The sequence below is a fragment of the Oncorhynchus clarkii genome, chromosome 6, assembly GCF_045791955.1.
Source record: "Oncorhynchus clarkii lewisi isolate Uvic-CL-2024 chromosome 6, UVic_Ocla_1.0, whole genome shotgun sequence".
Lineage (NCBI taxonomy): Eukaryota > Metazoa > Chordata > Actinopteri > Salmoniformes > Salmonidae > Oncorhynchus > Oncorhynchus clarkii.
In genome coordinates this window covers 8,326,916-8,348,320 of record NC_092152.1, presented here as the reverse complement: position 1 = coordinate 8,348,320, position 21,405 = coordinate 8,326,916, and the positions used below count along the sequence as shown (strand labels likewise).

General features: G+C 43.0%; 1 protein-coding gene across 3 annotated transcripts in view; it reads left to right on the top strand.

Annotated features, from left to right (window-relative positions):
• Positions 1-20,179, top strand: part of LOC139410587 (discoidin domain receptor family, member 2, like) — a 55,671-nt gene extending 35,492 nt beyond the window's left edge. Inside the window, exons 8-17 of one of the 3 annotated variants that reach the window (XM_071155884.1) lie at positions 832-1,042; positions 2,712-2,801; positions 3,486-3,628; positions 4,674-4,881; positions 7,240-7,484; positions 8,747-8,874; positions 9,011-9,208; positions 10,236-10,470; positions 17,076-17,225; positions 19,328-20,179. In XM_071155884.1, coding sequence (XP_071011985.1) covers positions 832-1,042; positions 2,712-2,801; positions 3,486-3,628; positions 4,674-4,881; positions 7,240-7,484; positions 8,747-8,874; positions 9,011-9,208; positions 10,236-10,470; positions 17,076-17,225; positions 19,328-19,462 — 1,743 coding nt within the window. In that variant the 3' untranslated portion in view covers positions 19,463-20,179. Of the gene's footprint in view, positions 1-795; positions 1,043-2,711; positions 2,802-3,485; positions 3,629-4,673; positions 4,882-7,239; positions 7,485-8,746; positions 8,875-9,010; positions 9,209-10,235; positions 10,471-17,075; positions 17,226-19,327 lie in introns of all 3 variants that reach the window. The other 2 variants (XM_071155883.1, XM_071155882.1) reach the window with 2 other exon arrangements.
• The last annotated feature ends 1,226 nt before the right edge of the window (positions 20,180-21,405 follow it).

The following is a 21,405-nucleotide window of genomic DNA, read 5'->3' as shown; positions in this document are numbered from 1 at the left end:
TGTGTAACCTACTGGCCTGTTAATATGAGGTGGTGTTTCTGTCTGTGTAATCTACTGGCCTGTTCATATGAGGTGGTGTTTCTGTCTGTGTAATCTACTGGCCTGTTAATATGAGGTGGTGTTTCTGTCTGTGTAACCTACTGGCCTGTTCATATGAGGTGGTGTTTCTGTCTGTGTAATCTACTGGCCTGTTCATATGAGGTGGTGTTTCTGTCTGTGTAATCTACTGGCCTGTTCATATGAGGTGGTGTTTCTGTCTGTGTAATCTACTGGCCTGTTTATATGAGGTGGTGTATCTGTCTGTGTAACCTACTGGCCTGTTCATATGAGGTGGTGTTTCTGTCTGTGTAATGTACTGGCCTGTTCATATGAGGTGGTGTTTCTGTCTGTGTAATGTACTGGCCTGTTCATATGAGGTGGTGTTTCTGTCTGTGTAATCTACTGGCCTGTTCATATGAGGTGGTGTTTCTGTCTGTGTAATCTACTGGCCTGTTTATATGAGGTGGTGTTTCTGTCTGTGTAACCTACTGGCCTGTTACATTAGATGCAGAATTTTTGCCAAGAGTGACGATTGCATTTATTTCAATGAAAGCTTGAGGTTTGAGCTGCTCAGTGTAAATTATACTCTGGTTTCATTTTCAACATTTTGCAGCTCACACCCTACAACAATAGGATGAAGAGGCTCATGTTCTTCTCATGTTGGTCAAAAGTTACTCTGTGTAAAAAATAATAATTCTAATAAATAAAACTTACTGACTTCCCAGTTCGTATGTAACTGTGGTCTTCCCTGGACAGGTGCACAGTAACAATATGTTCTACCGCGGGGTGAAGATCTTCTCCTCCGTGTACTGCTCTTTCAAGCCTCGTCTCATTGCTAACTGGGAGACCGAGCCGGTGGAGTTCCGTACGGTGCTGGACGACCGCAACCCCAGCGCTCGCTATGTGACCGTGCCTCTGGGACGCCGTAATGCCAAGGCCTTGCGCTGCCGCTTCCACTTCGCTGATGTGTGGATGATGTTCAGCGAAATCTCCTTCCAGTCAGGTAGGAGGGGAAGCGGAGAAATATCTACCGCTAAGGTTCACTTCCTTCCTTCCTTCCTTCCTTCCTTCCTTCCTTCCTTCCTTACTGACTTACTCCTCTTCATCCCCTAAGGCATGGTTCACTTCCTTCCTTCCTTCCTTACTGACTTACTCCTCTTCATCCCCTAAGGCATGGTTCACTTCCTTCCTTCCCTCCTTCCTTCCTTCCTTCCTTCCTTACTGACTTACTCCTCTTCATCCCCTAAGGCATGGTTCACTTCCTTCCTTCCTTCCTTCCTTCCTTCCTTCCTTCCTTACTGACTTACTCCTCTTCATCCCCTATGGGACGTAAGGCTACAATGATCCACTTCCGGCGCTATCTGTCCTTTGACACACATTGAGCCCCACCAGGCACGGTTCACTTCCTTCCTTCCTTCCTTACTGACTTACTCCTCTTCATCCCCTAAGGCACGGTTCACAGGAAAACAGTTAAAGACCTGTGCAATATGTAGAAATAGCCACGCCATTTCCTGGGTTTCAAAAATTCTTAAATGTTTGCCAGATTTGAGGTTGTCACATGACAAGCACAAGCAATGTGCAGAGAATCATCGTAGCATCTAAACCCCTGTGAAAATATGTACTTTGATGTTCAGAGTCGTATGTGAACACAGGTGACCATTTGAGGAGGTTGGTTCCAAAACGTTATTTATCTATTTTCTGAAACGTTGGTAAGTTAGGCGTTTATTGTTTAAAGAACTTGAGAGAGATCGGTGTATTTTTTTCACTCTCTAATCATGACACGAGGTTGTTCAGTGACAGACATGTACTGTACGAGTGCATTGAGAGTCGGGAAGCATGTTCAGGGAGTGTTTTAATAAATAATACAAAACAAGAAAAAACGAACAACGCACAGACGTCTGGGGAAGGAACCAAAGGGATTGACATATAGAGGAAAGGTAATCAGGGAGGTGATGAAGTCCAGGTGAGTCTGATGACGCGCAGGTGCGTGTAACCATGGTGACAGGTGTGCGCCATAACGAGCAGCCTGGTGACCTAGAGGCCGGAGAGGGAGCACACGTGACAGTATTTGATTCAAATCTATCACTTGATAGATTCATTTCAGAGAGACAAATAATCGTTTTTTTTTTTTTGCAAATGCAATATATCTGCCTCCCTCTCAGAGAAATTAGTTAAACTGCTAGGTCTTACACAGTCAAATGGAACTAATAACTACAGTTTTTTTTTAGAAAGAAATGTATAAATGATACATTTGTGACATCAATATTTAAATGTTTTAAATAAATAATTCAATACAGTAATATGAGATCCGTATGTAAAACATTTACATGTGAATTGTTTGGCATTTAGTAGATGCTCTCATCCAGAGCGATTTACGGGTAGTAGATGCTCTCATCCAGAGCGATTTACGGTTAGTGCATTTTAAGATAGCTAAGTGGGTCCACCCCATATCACAGTCAAAAATACAGGATACTAACATTCTAGCAAAAAAAATGATATAGTGTTTTGCAAATACATTTTTGTTTTCATACACATACTAGGAATAAACATATTTTACACACACACATGAAGGTACCCATAAGAAATTATTTAAAAAAACACGAATTTGAAACATTTGTGGAAATAACGTTTTTGGGGAAATAAACTCTTAATTGGTTCCTTTTGTCCCACAGCAGACACCGTGATTCCTACTCAGATAACCCTGGCGGTGACATCCCCTTGGCCCAAGGAGGAGAGCTCCATGCCCACCACCCACAAGACTGGTAACCTTTCAACTTCCTGCTTCCCCTCTCCCAATCCTTACCATAACCATTAATGGAGAAAATGCAAAACTGAGCGTTTCGGGGGTAGTCTCTTCGAAAAAAGGTTTCCAAAGGGGTTTTTCTCCATTGGAGAACACTTTTTAGTTCCAGGTAGAACCATTTTTAGTTCCAGGTAGAACACTTTTTGGTTCCAGGTAGAACCATTTTTAGTTCCAGGTAGAACACTTTTTGGTTCCAGGTAGAACTCTTTTGGGTTTCATGTAGAACCCTCTTGGGAAAGGGTTTATACATGGAACCCAATAGGGTTCTACCGGAAACCAAAACAGGTTCTTCAAAGGGTTCTACAATGGGGATAGCCGAAGAACCCTTTCAGGTACTAGAAAGTTTGGGTGTTTTCTAAAAGAAGCACCTCTGAATATTTCAACACTTTATTTCCTTTCAGTTGTTTAGTTGTAACTGGAAAAGTCTGACTGCAAAAGTGCCAGATAAGCTGAGGGAAAGGGAATGGATCCATCTAACCTGCTTCTACTGTATACAGTATAGTTTTCACTATGGAAATAACTTGATTATGTTATATCCTTGATCATATTTTAAATATATGTACTACTGGCTATAGACCTATATGTCATTTTTTTTCTCTCCAAATAAATGAAATTAGTCAACTCCTTAACACCTCCTCCTCAGTGACAACCCCATCAACCAAGGACCAACCGGATGATGGGAACACCCCTATTCTGATTGGCTGTCTGGTGACGATCATCCTGTTGCTCGTGGTGATCATCTTCCTGATCTTGTGGTGCCAGTATGTGTGCAAGGTGCTGGAGAAGGTAGGACAGACTATATTCTGGATACCCACATCTGTCATAACCCTTTTAGCAGGTTGAACTGACAAGGCAGAAGGGGAAAATGGTGTTCTCTGAAGTGAAGAGGAAAATTCAGCAACTCTTAAGGGCCTGGAAAGTGTCAATTGTTTTTATTTCTCCTCGGAAATCTAAATAGCATAATGAAGCTGTCTGTTTTTTTTGCATGAGCTGTGTCTTAATCTACCTCGTCCTTCGATATTCGCCTTACGTATCTGCGGTGGAAGGTGGGAGAGCTACAGCGGTATTTGTCAGAACAGGAGAAATCCCGAAAAATCGTTCTTCTCACGAAAACGTCTGTAGAGTCCGAACGGTTTGGCCTACAAACTAATATGACCTTGGGACTCATCTGAAGTCGGTACCGACGATCTGCCAACTTCTGTCTGTAGCGAACAGTTTGGGGTACCACCGTCGAAAGGTGAGACTGTCACGTACATGTCGGTTGTTTTGCTCTAGGATGCCCACAAGACTCGACCGAAGGTCCCTCGGTACCAGTTTTAAACAATCATGGAAGTAGTTTAGTATTTTTAAAAAATGGGTTAAATATGGGTAAAAAAAAGTATATAATTTCCTGATCTTTCTTCTATCTCTCAGATGTAGGACAGACACTTCAGAACAGACTTCCTTTTGATACTTTTTGGACTATCTATTTATCCATGTATGAATGTTATTCAATGTGTATCTATGTGTATCTATGCGTATCTATGCGTATCTATGCGTATCTATACGTATCTAAGACCGAATTCAATGTTGTATTAAATTCAAAATCAAATAGCTAAATGATCCATGGTATGACCATCTTAAAACAAGTCCATATGTTATCTTAGTAGAAACCCAGCCCGGGCCGTTACACCTTAGTGTGTTTTAAGTGTTTTTATAAAACAACTTCAACTGCCCTCCAAGAGATGCTGAGTTTCCTCTTCACTTCAATATGCTCCTCAATTTATGAGGAGGGAGGTGGCGATAACGTTTCCTTCGCTATAGACTGATCCCTGCCTGCTTCCCGCCCCAGGCTCCACGCCGTATCCTCGAGGAGGAGGTCACCGTGCGCCTGTCCTCCAGTAGTGACACCATCATTCTGCAGACCCCTCCCGTGCCCCCCCGGGTCTCTCAGATGGACCACCCGTACGAGCGCGTCTTTCTCCTGGACCCTCAGTACCAAGACCCAGCCGGCCTCAGGAACAAGCTGCCTGAACTGTCTCGGAGTGCAGAGACCTCAGGTGAAGAATACCTCTTGCTTTTCTCTCTTCCTCTCCTTTCTCCTCCCACCTTCATCTTTCTTTCAATCAAAGGCATCATGTTACTTCTTAGTCCTTATAGTTTGCATGTTGCTGTGACTGTTACTCGCTTCTTTCAAATCAACCTGTTGATCATGCCGGCTGCTTCTCTGGAATGTTGTATGTTATGCATGCTGATCTGTTGTTCAGACTCTCTCTCTTCTTTACCTTCCAGTCCTCCTCCATATCCCTCTAGCCTCTAGCCCTATGCCTTTATGACCTCTTCCTGACCTCTCGTCATGACCGTCAAGTCCCCTCTCGTGGTAAGAGATAAAAAGGTGTGCCAATACGAAGACCCGGAATGGCCGCCCAATGATGAATGGAAATGTTGAAATGCCAGTGTCTCTTTAAATAGTTTGTATTTCTGTTTTACTATCAGACTATAATATCAGAATGATATAGAAGACTATAGTGGTGGGGATGGGGAATGTCCTCCTTGTCTGATTTGAGGCTATAGTTCCTTCCCCTTCTGTGTTCCTGTCTGGGACTGCCAGGGTCTGTGCCTGTCTGGGACTGCCAGGGTCTGTGCCTGTCTGGGACTGCCAGGGTCTGTGCCTGTCTGGGACTGCCAGGGTCTGTTACTGTCTGGGACTGCCAGGGTCTGTTCCTGTCTGGGAATGCCAGGGTATTTTCCTGTCTGGGAATGCCAGGGTATTTTTCTGTCTGGGACTGCCAGGGTCTGTTACTGTCTGGGACTGCCAGGGTCTGTTACTGTCTGGGACTGCCAGGGTCTGTGCCTGTCTGGGAATGCCAGGGATTTTTCCTGTATGGGACTGCCAGGGTCTGTTACTGTCTGGGACTGCCAGGGTCTGTTACTGTCTGGGACTGCCAGGGTCTGTTCCTGTCTGGGACTGCCAGGGTCTGTTACTGTCTGGTACTGCCAGGGTCTTTTCCTGTCTGGGACTGCCAGGGTCTGTTACTGTCTGGGACTGCCAGGGTCTGTTACTGTCTGGGACTGCCAGGGTCTGTGCCTGTCTGGGAATGCCAGGGTATTTTCCTGTCTGGGACTGCCAGGGTCTGTGCCTGTCTGGGACTGCCAGGGTCTGTTACTGTCTGGGACTGCCAGGGTCTGTGCCTGTCTGGGAATGCCAGGGTATTTTCCTGTCTGGGACTGCCAGGGTCTGTTACTGTCTGGGACTGCCAGGGTCTGTTACTGTCTGGGACTGCCAGGGTCTGTTACTGTCTGGGACTGCCAGGGTCTGTTACTGTCTGGGTACTGCCAGGGTCTTTTCCTGTCTGGGACTGCCAGGGTCTGTTACTGTCTGGGACTGCCAGGGTCTGTTACTGTCTGGGACTGCCAGGGTATTTTCCTGTCTGGGACTGCCAGGGTCTGTTACTGTCTGGGACTGCCAGGGTCTGTGCCTGTCTGGGACTGCCAGGGTATTTTCCTGTCTGGGACTGCCAGGGTATTTTACTGTCTGGGACTGCCAGGGTATTTTCCTGTCTGGGACTGCCAGGGTCTGTGCCTGTCTGGGACTGCCAGGGTATTTTCCTGTCTGGGACTGCCAGGGTCTGTGCCTGTCTGGGACTGCCAGGGTTTGTTACTGTCTGGGACTGTTTTCATTTCATCCTTAGCTTTATGAGTCTGGCACTGTGTTCAAAACGTAGAGTAGGACTGCTGCTCTAGGATCAGTTTAGCCTTTTAGATCATAATGAACAAGATTACTTGAACAAGGGGGACCTGATCCTAGATCAGAACTCCTACTCTCAGGCCCTGGTTATCATAACAGTCAGGAGCTTAGCACTAACTATCACTCTCTCTTTGTCTCTCTGCCTCCACCTCTCTCCTCCTCCCCCTCCCATTCCTCCTCCTGCTCTTCCTCCTCCTTCTTAACATTCCCTTCCCTCCTCCTCCTGCTCTTCCTCCTCCTCATCCTGTTCTTCCTCCTCATCCTGTTCTTCCTCCTCATCCTGTTCTTCCTCCTCCTCATCCTGTTCTTCCTCATCATCTTGTTCTTCGTCCTATTCATCCTGCTCTTCCTCCTCCTCATCATGTTCTTCCTCCTCATCCTGCTCTTCCTCCTCCTCATCCTGTTCTTCCTCATCCTGTTCTTCCTCCTCCTCATCCTGTTCTTCCTCCTATTCATCCTGTTCTTCCTCCTCCTCATCCTGTTCTTCCTCCTCCTCATCTTGTTCTTCCTCCTCCTCATCTTGTTCTTCCTCCTATTCATCCTGTTCTTCCTTCTATTCATCCTGCTCTTCCTCCTATTCATCCTGCTCTTCCTCCTCATCTTATTCTTCCTCCTCTTCCTCATCTTCCTGTTCTTCCTCCTCCTCCCTAATATCCCTGCTCCTCCTCAGCGTGTGGTGGGGGCTATGCAGAGCCCGATGTGACCCAGTGCACGCCTCACCAGTGCTTCCAGAGCAGCGTGCCGCACTACGCCGAGACGGACATCGTAAGCCTGCAGGGTGTGACAGGCAGTAACATGTACGCCGTGCCTGCGCTCACCGTCGACTCGCTCACCCGCAAGGACATCTCCGTGGCAGAGTTCCCCCGCCAGCGGCTGCTCTTCAGGGAGAAGTTGGGGGAGGGGCAGTTTGGGGAGGTGAGGACCTTCCTAGTGTTTATCTTCTTGTTGACTGACGTACACACAGACAACTGCAGATGCCCTCATTCGTTCTTCATGAGCGTTTAAACGTTATATTCTTCAAGAATCAATGAAGGATGTATCAATCCCAGATTGCCCCTTCAACATTTATCAACTGGAGGAAACCACAGAAAAAGGTTGTACTGTGTGTTATATTACCAAACTCTTACCCCTCACGCCTGTCTGATTTCAGTCACATAACTGTGTTGTTCACCATGTATTTATCATTACTCCCACATTTATAAACAATTTACTAATCATTAGTAAAGTATTTTTTCAGTCCCTAATCTAAAGTGAGAGCTACCTAAACTTTTTTAATAGTTTATAAATGTTTTGAGTGACCAGGGTAATTTCTCACTAAAAGATGGGCAGACATTGGTAGACATTCCTGCTGTACCTGGTGAAAGAACAAGCACACGACACAGGATGTTTAAGGACCTGTAATAATGTAACAGTATAGCTTCCGCCCCTCTCCTCGCCCCGACCTGGGCTCGAACCAGGGACACTCTGCACACATCAACAACTGCCTCCCACGAAACATCGTTACCTATCGCTCCACAAAAGCCTCAGAGAGAGTGACGTCACCGATTGAAACGCTATTGGCGCGCACCCCGCTAACTAGCTAGCCATTTCACACCGGTTACATATATACATGTGTGAATAATTAGCAAATGTGGAAGTAATGGTTAATAAATGATAAGCAAACTGTTTGCAAATGATTATAAATTGCAGAGAAGGGGAAACAACTGCTTCAAGGTCTCAGAGCGAGTGACGTCACCGATTGAAACGCTATTAGCGCGCACCCCGCTAACGAGCTAGCCATTTCACACTGGTTACATACAGTGGAATAAAATGCTAATTAATTACTTAAAAATTATACAATGTGAATTTCTGGATTTTAGTTTTAGATTCCGTCTCTCACAGTTGAAGTGTACCTATGATAAAAATGACAGACCTCTACATGCTTTGTAAGTAGGAAAACCTGCAAAATTGGCAGTGTATCAAATACTCTGTATATACATGTGTGAATGATTAGCTTACTAACATTTACAAATTTGGGAGTCATGGTTAATAAATGATAAGCAAACTGTTTGCAAATGATTATAAATGGCTTATTATGGTACCCTTAAAATAATGTGTTACTGGGCACACGATGAAAAACATACAAATGTTTCAGTCTGTTTGGGGCCCTAATGAACATGACCCTGTTCTCTGCGCAGGTCCACCTGTGTGAGGCTGAGGGTCTGCCTGAGTTTCTGGGGGAGGGCGCCCCCCTTCCCGACCGGGACGGACGGCCTGTCCTGGTGGCGGTGAAGCAACTGAGGGCAGACGCCACCAACAACGCCAGGTGTGTGTGTTTGTATATTTGTGATCACCAGGTGTGTGTGTATGAATATTTCCTTTAGTACTCTGTGTGTATGAATAGCTACATTCTGACCTATGGTATTCTAACCCCCCCACCCCCCGCCACCACACACGCACAGGAACGACTTCCTGAAGGAGATCAAGATCATGTCGAGGCTCAACGACCCCAACATCATCCAGTTGCTGTGTGTGTGTGTGAGCTCAGACCCACTGTGCATGGTGACTGAGTACATGGACAACGGAGACCTCAACATGTTTCTGTCACAGAGAGAGATGGAGAGCACCCTGACCCACGCCAACAACATCCCCGCAGTCAGGTGAGACCCTCCTCCTCTCACCACGCTCCTCCTCTGTCTCCTCCTCCTCTCACCATGCTCCTCCTCTGTCTCCTCCTCGTCTCACCATGCTCCTCTCTCCTCCTCCTCTCACCAAGCTCCTCCTCTCTCCTCCTCCTTTCACCACGCTCCTCCTCTCTCCTCCCCTCTCACCATGCTCCTCTACTCTCCTCTCCTCTCACCACGCTCCTCCACTCCTCTCTCCTCTCTCCTCCCTCTCACCATGCTCCTCCACTCTCCTCACCTCTCACCACGCTCCTCCACTCCTCTCTCCTCTCTCCATGCTCCTCCACTCCTCTCTCCTCCCCTCTCACCATACTTCTCCACTCCTCTCTCCTTCCCTCTCACCACGCTCCTCCACTCCTCTCTCCTCTCACCACGCTCCTCCACTCCTCTTTCCTCTCCTCTCATCACGCTCCTCCACTCCTCTCACCACGCTCCTCCACTCCTCTCTCCTCTCACCATACTTCTCCACTCCTCTCTCCTCCTCTCTCACCATGCTCCTCCACTCCTCTCTCCTCCTCCCTTCTCACCATACTCCACCAGTCTCAGTCATTCCAACTATACCAGGGGTAATCAAATCCAAGCCTAGAGGTCCAGAGTACTACTTCCGGTTAATGTTCTACCTGATAATTCATTTTACCCACCTGGTGTCCCAGGTCTAAATCAGTCCCTGATTAGAGGGGAACAATGCAAATCTGCACAGCAGTGGAACTGGCTTGGAGGTCCAGATTTGAAACCAATTCTCTCACCCATAGAAATATAGGTCAATGACTCAATATTCTATTACTACTCCCTCACTTTCTCCAACAACATTGTTCCACGTTGTTTTCTTCTTAAGCTAACACATTGGTTCTCTCTCTCTCTCCGCTATCTCTCCTCTTTCTCTTCGCTATATTTCCTCACTCTTCGCTATCTCGCCTCTCTCTCTCTTCGCTATCCATCTTCTCTCTCTCTTCGCTATCTCTCCTCTCTTACTTTTTTGCTATCTCTCTCTCTTTTTTTGTAGCTTGTCAGATCTCCTGCACATGTCAGTGCAGATCTCGTCCGGCATGCGCTACCTGGCCTCTCTGAACTTTGTGCACCGAGACCTGGCCACACGCAACTGCCTGCTGGACCGCAGACTCACCATCAAGATAGCAGACTTCGGCATGAGCAGAAACCTGTACAGCAGTGACTACTACCGCATTCAGGGGCGAGCTGTGCTGCCCATCCGTTGGATGGCCTGGGAGAGCATTCTACTGGTGAGAAAGCACAATACCTCAGGGTCATTCTGCAAATTGATGGCCTGGGAGAGCATTCTACTGGTGAGAAAGGATTATACCTCAGGGTCATTCCACAAAATGATGGCCTGGGAGAGCATTCTACTGGTGAGAAAGCACAATACCTCAGGGTCATTCTGCAAATTGATGGCCTGGGAGAGCATTCTACTGGTGAGAAAGCACAATACCTCAGGGTCATTCCACAAAATTACTCCCATTTGGGTAGTTAACTTGGTAAAAAAAAATGTTACAATTTTGTCATGACGAGCATGTTCAACCTCTCAATAAGTTTTTTTTTTTAAATGACTGTAGTAAGGGCTTATTAAGTGCCAAATAAAGTAACAGGGTTGACTGTCACAGAGTTGACCGTAACATGGCCATAAATCCTCTTGTGACAGTGAGAATGGAAGCGTGTTGTGTGCAACAGGAAGGGGCAATTGAATGCAAGCTTCACAAAAAAATGTAAGATCCTGGCGGGCTGCCAGTAAAAACCATTTCCAGCCTGTCTATCTATGGGCAACAATCTTGACCTGTTATGCTCAGCCCCCTCAGTTTTCCACCACAAAAACAATGAAATGGGCCAAAAAGAGTGGAATCAGCTCACCTGATTTGATAGTATGATTTGACTATAAGTTTATATATATATATATATATATATATATATATATATATATATATATATATATATATATATATATATTTTTTTTTTTTTTAAGGAATAGTTTCACCATATTAAAAAGATAGTTCAGTTCACGTGACAAGGTTGACTTTAAAATGAGGGACATGTCGTTTTTTTAAAGGTTTTTTTACATTAAAATGAATCACTAATCACATTAAATAAATAATCATCTTTAGAAATGAATCACTAATCACATTAAATAAATAATCATCTTTAGAAATGAATCACTAATCACATTAAATAAATAATCATCTTTAGAAATGAATCACTAATCACATTAAATAAATAATCATCTTTAGAAATGAATCACTAATCACATTAAATAAATAATCATCTTTAGAAATGAATCACTAATCACATTAAATAAATAATCATCTTTAGAAATTAATCACTAATCACATTAAATAAATAATCATCTTTAGAAATGAATCACTAATCACATTAAAAAATAATCATCTTTAGCAATGAATCACTAATCACATTAAATAAATAATCATCTTTAGAAATGAATCACTAATCACATTAAAAAAATAATCATCTTTAGAAATTAATCACTAATCACATTAAATAAATAATCATCTTTAGAAATTAATCACTAATCACATTAAATAAATAATCATCTTTAGAAATTAATCACTAATCACATTAAATAAACAATCATCTTTAGAAATTAATCACTAATCACATTAAATAAATAATCATCTTTAGAAATGAATCACTAATCACATTAAATAAATAATCATCTTTAGAAATTAATCACTGATCACATTAAATAAATAATCATCTTCAGAAAGGATTCATTGTAACAAAATAACAGGGCTTCACAATGATGGTGTTGCTCTGAACCAGAGCATGTGAGCTGAGTTGAGCAGTTGGAAATCCAGCTCATTGCTCTGGCGCATCACATCCTTTCCAACCGCTCGTCTAAAAACCGCTCAACGCTCACAAGTTTAAAAATAAACTGCCGTTCCAAATTCACTCCATTCATTAAAATCCCAGTTTAACCAACATCCATCTATTGTTGTGACTACCTGGATCTACCATTTGGTTTAGAAGTATTGAAACCAAACCATATGATTTGAATGAAAAGTATTTAAATAAACAACATGAAAAGATGAATGTAAGAAGTGCACATCATTTTAAATAGGCTACATTCTTTAAAAAAACATTATTTCACCTTTATTTAACCAGGAAGGCTAATTGAGAACAAGTTCTCATTTACAACTGCGACCTGGCCAAGATAAAGCAAAGCAGTGCGACACAAACAACACAGAGTTACACATGGAATAAACAAACATACAGTCAATAATACAATAGAAAGGTCTATGTACAGTGTGTGAAAATTAGGTAAGATAAGGGAGGTAAGGTTACAAAAAAATAGGCCATAGTGGTGAAATAATTACAATATAGCAATTAAACACTGGAGTGATAGATGTGCAGAAGATGAGTGTGCAAGTAGAGATACTGGGGTGCAATGGAGCAAATTAAATAAAATAAATAACAGTATGGGGATGAGATAGTTGGATGGGCTATTTACAGATGGGCTATTTACAGGTGCAGTGATCTGTGAGCTGCTCTGACAGCTAGTGCTTAAAGTTAGTGAGGGAGATATGAGTCTCCGGCTTCAGTGATTTTTGCAGTTTGTTCCAGTCATTGGCAGCAGAGAACTGAAAGGAAATGCGGCCAATGGAGCACGTGCCACGAGTGCGTGCTGCTATGTTGACTAGTGAACTGAGATAAGGCGGGGCTTTACCTAGCAGAGACTTATAGATGACCTGGAGTCAGTGGGTTTGGCGACAAATATGAAGCATCCTTGACATCGCCGAAGTCAAGGATCAGTAGGATGGTCAGTTTTACGAGGGTATGTTTGGAAGCATGAGTGAAGGGTGCTTTGTTGCGAAATAGGAAGCCGATTCTAGATTTAATTTCGGATTGGAGATGTTTAATGTGAGTCTGGAAGGAGAGTTTACAGTCTAACCAGACACCCAGGTATTTGTAGTTGTCCATGTATTCTAAGTCAGAACCGTCCAGAGTAGTGATGCTGGACGGGCGGGCAGGTGTGTCATACTAAACATGATATAAACACTGTAAATAGACTACATGTCATATTAAACAGCATATAAACTCTGTAAATAGACTACATGTCATATTAAACAGCATATAAACTCTGTAAATAGACTACATATCATATTAAACATGATATAAACACTATAAATAGACTACATGTCATATTAAACAGCATATAAACACTGTAAATAGGCTACATGTCATATTAAACAGCATATAAACACTGTAAATAGGTCAGGAGCCAGACAGGGAGCCTGAATGATTTAGGCTGTATTATTTACATTATTTCAAGGCTATAACATACTAGACTGGTAGGGACATAAAGCGCTCAGCATTTAAACAACATTTCATTGTATTAATCATTATAATATAGAAAGTGCTCATATAGGCTGTGACTTACTTAGAATGAAACACAAATTAAACAAAAAAGGACTTATTAGTGCCTTTTCAATTCATTTTTAGAACCACGTCTTGCCAGTCTGTGTCTTCAGGCTCATGTGATGGTGAATATCTTATATTATTATTATTATTATTATTATGTTATCTTATATTTGTTTTTTTATAGGTAGGCCTAAAGGTTTTTAGGCAAAATATCCCAATCAAAATGTAAAGTTCCTTGAATATGGGAATATGCCAGGCCTATTGATCCAACATCAATGATGGTCTATTGTATAGATAATAGAACAAAAATGAACAAAACATTTAAGAGATCAGATTTTTTGTTTATAAATACTTTGCTACAGCGACACACTCCTTCCTTTCTTTCATCTTTTTCTTTTTGGTGGACACTACATCACCACACTCCCTCTCTTTAGTAGTGGACACTACATCACCACACTCCCTCTCTTGCTCTTGGTCCTCATCTTTGTAAGTCACCTTGATTTAGCACCCGTGTGGTCTATCAGTTTCTTTATGTAAATATTTAGTGAACTCCATGATAGTAGCTAAAGCTAGGGGCTATAGCAGCACACAAGTAGACTACATGCTGGGCCGGGCATGCCTTGAGCTCATGAAGTGAGCGCTACTGGAGTGAAATTGGAGCGGGCGAGAAGGACAACGCTCCAGCCTTTGGGAATCTTCTCGCTGCGCTCTCCAGTAAAATTGGGCTCGCTCCAGCCCCACTACTCGCTCCGCTTGTCGCTCCACTACTCGCTCCTCTACTCGCTCTACTCCAGCCCCACTACTCGCTCTACTCCAGCCCCACTACTCGCGCCACTCCAGCTCCACTACTCGCTCCACTCCAGCTCCACTACTTGCTCCTCTCCAGCCCCACTACTCGCTCCACTCCAGCTCCGCTTGTCGCTCCACTCCAGCCCCACTACTCGCTCCACTCCAGCTCCACCACTTGCTCCTCTCCAGCCCCACTACTCGCTCCACTCCAGCTCCACCACTTGCTCCTCTCCAGCCCCACTACTCGCTCCACTCCAGCCCCACTACTCGCTCCGCGTGCCGACTGTATTACCTCCCAAGATAATTCTCTTTGGTTATAGTCGCAGCTGTGTATATGCCCCCTCAAGTCAAATACCACGACGGCCGCCAAGGAACTTCACTAGACTTTATGCAAACCTGGAAACCACATATCCTGAGGCCGCATTTATTGTAGCTGGGGATTTTAACAAAGCATATTTTTTGAAAAAGCTACCGAAGTTCTGTCAACACACTGACTGTAGTACTCGCTTAGGAAAAACACTAGATCACTGCTACTCGCCTTTTCGAGATGCCTAGAAGGCCCTCCCCCGCCCTCCCTTTGGAAAAATGTTGTTCCTCCCTTCCTATAGGTAGAAACTCAAACAGGAAGTACCCGTGCTAAGGTCTATTCAACGCTGGTCTCACCAATCGGAATCCATGCTTTGATCACGTGGACTGGGATATGTTCCGGGTAGCTTCTGAGAACAACATTGATGCTTACATGGACACGGTGACTGAGTTCACCAGGAAGTGTATAGGGGAAGTTGTTCCCACGGTGACTGAGTTCACCAGGAAGTGTATAGGGGAAGTTGTTCCCACGGTGACTGAGTTCATCAGGAAGTGTATAGGGGAAGTTGTTCCCACGGTGACTGAGTTCATCAGGAAGTGTATAGGGGAAGTTGTTCCCACGGTGACTGAGTTCATCAGGAAGTGTATAGGGGAAGTTGTTCCCACGGTGACTGAGTTCACCAGGAAGTGTATAGGGGAAGTTGTTCCCACGTTGACTGAGTTCATCAGGAAGTGTATAGGGGAAGTTGTTCCCACGGTGACTGAGTTCATCAGGAAGTGTATAGGGGAAGTTGTTCCCACGGTGACTGAGTTCATCAGGAAGTGTATAGGGGAAGTTGTTCCCACGGTGACTATTAAAACCTACCCAAACCAGAAACCATGGATAGATGGCAGCATTCGCTCAAAAATGAAAGCGAGAACCGCCACATTTAACCATGGCAAGGTGACTGGGAATATGGTTATATATAACCAGTGTAGTTATTCCCTCCGTAAGGCAATCAAACAGGCAAAACATCAGTACAGAGACAAAGTGGAGTCGCAATTCAATTCCAAGCTGTTTAAAGGCACAGTCAACTTAGTGTATGTTAACTTCTGACCCACTGGAATTGTGATACAGTGAAATAATCTGTCTGTAAACAATTGTTGGAAACATTACTTGTTTCATGCACAAAGTAGATGTCCTAACTGACTTGCCAAAACTATAGTTTGGTAACAAGAAATTTGTGGAGTGGTTGAAAAACGAGTTTTAATGACTCCAACCTAAGTGTATGTAAACTTCTGACTGTATGTACAGTCCTTTCTAGTGTATATACTGTCTTCTATTCTACTCTATTTTAGTCAATGCCACTCCGACATTGTTCGTCCTAATATTTATATATTTCTTAATTCCATTCTTTTACTTTTAGATTGTTGTGAATTGTTAGATACTACTGCACTGTTGGAACTAGGAACACAAGCAACACCCACAATAACATCTGATAAAGATGTGCATGTGACCAATAACATCTGATTTGATTTGAAAAGAGGTGCAGCATGTAAGATGTGGTCCCATTTACATTGTTTAATTTATTGATGGTCCCTAACTAGCCCCAGAGATAGACTGTCCAATATCAAACCAATTTTGCCACAACCAGTCTGAAGCTAATTGGTGAAAGGAGTTGGCTAGCACTAGCGAGCAAAGGTGACTCCAAGACACAAAACCTGGTTAGACTTATTTCAAGTTATCTAGAAGGGTGAGTGACTAACTGTGAACAGTTTTTTTGAATGTAGAAACAAACACATGTGATTTGCGAACACACACAAGAGACACCCACATTACAACTCTTGTTGGGGTTCAGTCATGGCTGCTGAATTTCTTAATGACCAAGTCGAAAAACCAGAACAAATCATAAAATGTATATATATATATATATAATGTGCAGTATATATGGCTTAATTTCACATTGAAACAGTGGCGTTGAGTGGATGAGAGATATGTAAATGTGTTTCCTGAAACGTTATCGTGAATCCACATCAAAGCTCATTCAGAACTCTGATGGAAGCTATAGGCAACCATTTTGACCTGTTAAGTCAGCCTTTATTTGGCTACATCTGGGTCCTATGCATTAGTGCACACCATAGCAAAACACTTATGAAACCCCTCCCCGCTTGTCTAGTTTCTTCCGTTTGTTGCCAAATCAATACGACCCAGATAGATCCCGTGGTTGGTGGTGTGAGGTTTAGGGTTGAAGTTGGCCCTTGATGCTGATCTTGGGTTAGTTTAGCATTTTCTGCACTAATAGCTATGGTTAGGATTTGGGGAGGGGAATCTGATTCTAGATCTGTACCTAGGGGAAACTTCACTGTCTGTGTGGTTCCTCTCCAGGGTAAGTTCACCACGGCCAGCGATGTGTGGGCCTTCGGCGTCACCCTGTGGGAGATCTTCACTCTGTGTAAAGAGCAGCCTTACAGCCTACTGTCAGACGAACAGGTCATCGAAAACACTGGCGAGTTCTTCCGGAACCAGGGCAGACAGGTTAGTGATTTTATTTATTTAATTTATTCATTCATTCATTTATACACGGGTGGCAAAAACATTTAAAAGAGAGAAGAGTGGTATCCGGGTACTGGATTCATCAGTGCATAGGATTATACATGTCATTAGGTAGAGTAACTTAGCTCTGTCTCACATTCAACAACATGTCATTAGGTAGAGTAACTTAGCTCTGTCTCACATTCAACAACATGTCATTAGGTAGAGTAACTTAGCTTTGTCTCACATTCAACAACATGTCATTCTTTTCCAAATGGGTAAAATATTATTTAGTCTTGTGCTCAAATTGTGTCATCCTGCATGCAATGTAAACTCATCCTGCATGCAATGTAAACTCATCCTGCATGCAATGTAAACTCATCGGGCATGCAATGTAAACTCATCCGGCATGCAATGTAAACTCATCCTGCATGCAATGTAAACTCATCCTGCATGCAATGTAAACTCATCCGGCATGCAATGTAAACTCATCCTGAATGCAATGTAAACTCATCCTGCATGCAATGTAAACTCATCTTGCATGCAATGTAAACTCATCTTGCATGCAATGTAAACTCATCCTGCATGCAATGTAAACTCATCCTGCATGCAATGTAAACTCATCCTGCATGCAATGTAAACTCATCCTGCATGCAATGTAAACTCATCCTGCATGCAATGTAAAGTCCATTATACATCTGTGACTATTATATATCTGTGACTATTATATATCTGGGGCTTTTATATATCTGGGGCTTTTATATATCTGGGGCTTTTATATATCTGTGACTTATATATCTGTGACCATTATATATCTGTGACTATTATATATCTGTGACTTATATATCTGTGACTATTATATATCTGTGACTATTATATATCTGTGACTATTATATATCTGTGACTTATATATCTGTGACTATTATATATCTGTGACTATTATATATCTGTGACTATTATATATCTGTGGCTTATATATCTGTGACTATTATATATCTGTGACTATTATATATGTGACTATTATATATCTGTGACTATTATATATCTGTGACTATTATATATCTGTGACTATTATATATATGTGGCTTATATATCTGTGACTATTATATATCTGTGACTATTATATATCTGTGACTATTATATATCTGTGACTATTATATATCTGTGACTATTATATATCTGTGACTATTATATATCTGTGACTTATATATCTGTGACTATTATATATCTGTGGCTTATATATCTGTGACTATTATATATCTGTGACTATTATATATCTGTGACTATTATATATCTGTGGCTTATATATCTGTGACTATTATATATCTGTGACTATTATATATGACTATTATATATCTGTGACTATTATATATCTGTGACTATTATATATCTGTGGCTTATATATCTGTGACTATTATATATCTGTGACTATTATATATGACTATTATATATCTGTGACTATTATATATCTGTGACTATTATATATCTGTGACTATTATATATCTGTGACTATTATATATCTGTGGCTTATATATCTGTGACTATTATATATCTGTGACTATTATATATCTGTGGCTTATATATCTGTGACTATTATATATCTGTGACTATTATATATCTGTGACTATTATATATCTGTGACTATTATATATCTGTGACTATTATATATCTGTGACTATTATATATATGTGGCTTATATATCTGTGGCTTATATATCTGTGACTATTATATATCTGTGACTATTATATATCTGTGACTATTATATATCTGTGACTTATATATCTGTGACTATTATATATCTGTGACTATTATATATCTGTGACTATTATATATCTGTGACTTATATATCTGTGACTATTATATATCTGTTACTATTATATATCTGTGACTATTATATATCTGTGACTATTATATATCTGTGACTATTATATATCTGTGACTATTATATATCTGTGACTATTATATATCTTTGACTATTATATATCTTTGACTTATATATCTGTGACTTTTATATATGTGTGACTTATATATCTGTGACTTATATATCTGGGCATAACAGTAATGTTTTGGCACCCCATCCCCCGTCCACCCCATTTTTCTTCTAGATCTTTCTATACGCCCCACTGCTCTGTCCTCCCTCTCTATTTGAGCTGATGATGCGTTGTTGGGACCGCGACATCGCCGATCGACCCACCTTCGAGGGGTTGTACCAGGCCTTACGACCACACGTGGTCCAGTGAACTTTGAACCCTGGCACAACCAACGGGCTGTCCTGAGTGAGAGGTCTATTTAGCCTGAATTCTCTTCTCTTAACCCCTCTGACTGACAGACAGATGGACAGACGAACAGACAGAGAGACAGACAGAGAGACAGACAGGCAGACAGACAGACAGACATACAGACAGCGGGGAGGACTGGAAGAGGATGCAGCGATGTTATCATTTTAAGAGAGCAGGAAGTGGGTTGAGGTTATCACTTCCAGAATGTGGACCATTTCTTTCATATTTCACATTCTTCAGTGATGGACCTCAATCATTTGAAATCCATGAAAAAATGCTCTCACCCTTTTTGTCTGTTGATGGTTTGTGTAAATTGAATTCTGTTCATCCATCTTTATACAGTATGTTGTGTTTTCATGTTGATTTTGTATGGTAGGCCTACCAAAGAAAACATAATGTCCCTAATACCGGGCCTAGTAAGAAATCGACAACTGGACAAATGCTTTTGTCTTGAGGTTCTGTGTTTTTTGTGCGTAAAGCACTGCTGCCTGGTTGTCTTCCATTTATCCATTGTTCCTTTTATTAACCCCACACTGGACTATGATCATGTTGATTTGTTTGACTCAGATTTTATTGATCTTTTTGAATATGAATGTTATATAGGGCAGTTTGGATAAGGCCTTTGGCTAAAGCAGAACTACTGTCATAGCTAGAATAGGACCCTAACCCCCTGACCCTAATCCTCTGACCCTAACCCCCTGACCCTAATCCTCTGACCCTCTAACTCTAACCCTCTGATCCTAACCCTCAGACCCTGACCCTCTGACCCTAAGCCTCTGACCCTAACCCTAACCCTCTGACCCTAACCCCCTGACCCTAACCCTCTGACCCTAAGCCTCTGACCATAACCCTCTGACCCTGACCCTCTGACCCTAACCCTCTGACCCTAACCCTCTGACCCTAAGCCTCTGACCCTAACCCTCTGAACCTAACCCTCTGACCCTCTAACTCTAACCCTCTGATCCTAACCCTCTGACCCTGACACTCTGACCCTAAGCCTCTGACCCTAACCCTAACCCTCTGACCCTAACCCCCTGACCCTAACCCTCTGACCCTAACCCTCTGACCCTAAGCCTCTGACCATAACCCTCTGACCCTGACCCTCTAACCCTAACCCTCTGACCCTAACCCTCTGACCCTAAGCCTCTGACCATAACCTTCTGACCCTAAGCCTCTGACCCTAAACCTAACCCTCTGACCCTAACCCTCTGACCCTAAGCCTCTGACCCTAACCCTCTGACCCTAACCCTCTGACCCTAACCCCCTGACCCCAAGCCTCTGACCCTCTAACCCTAACCCTCTGACCCTAACCCTCTGACCCTAACCCTCTGACCCTAAGCCTCTGACCATAACCCTCTGACCCTGACCCTCTGACCCTAACCCTCTGACCCTAACCCTCTGACCCTAACCCTCTGACCCTAACCCTCTGACCCTAAGCCTCTGACCCTAACCCTCTGAACCTAACCCTCTGACCCTCTAACTCTAACCCTCTGATCCTAACCCTCTGACCCTAAGCCTCTGACCCTAACCCTAACCCTCTGACCCTAACCCCCTGACCCTAACCCTCTGACCCTAACCCTCTGACCCTAAGCCTCTGACCATAACCCTCTGACCATAACCCTCTGACCATAACCCTCTGACCATAACCCTCTGACCCTAACCCTCTGACCCTAAGCCTCTGACCATAACCTTCTGACCCTAAGCCTCTGACCCTAAACCTAACCCTCTGACCCTAACCCTCTGACCCTAAGCCTCTGACCCTAACCCTCTGACCCTAACCCTCTGACCCTAACCCCCTGACCCCAAGCCTCTGACCCTAACCCTCTGACCCTCTAACCCTAACCCTCTGACCCTAACCCTCTGATCCTAACCCCCTGACCCTAAACCTCTGACCCTAACCCTCT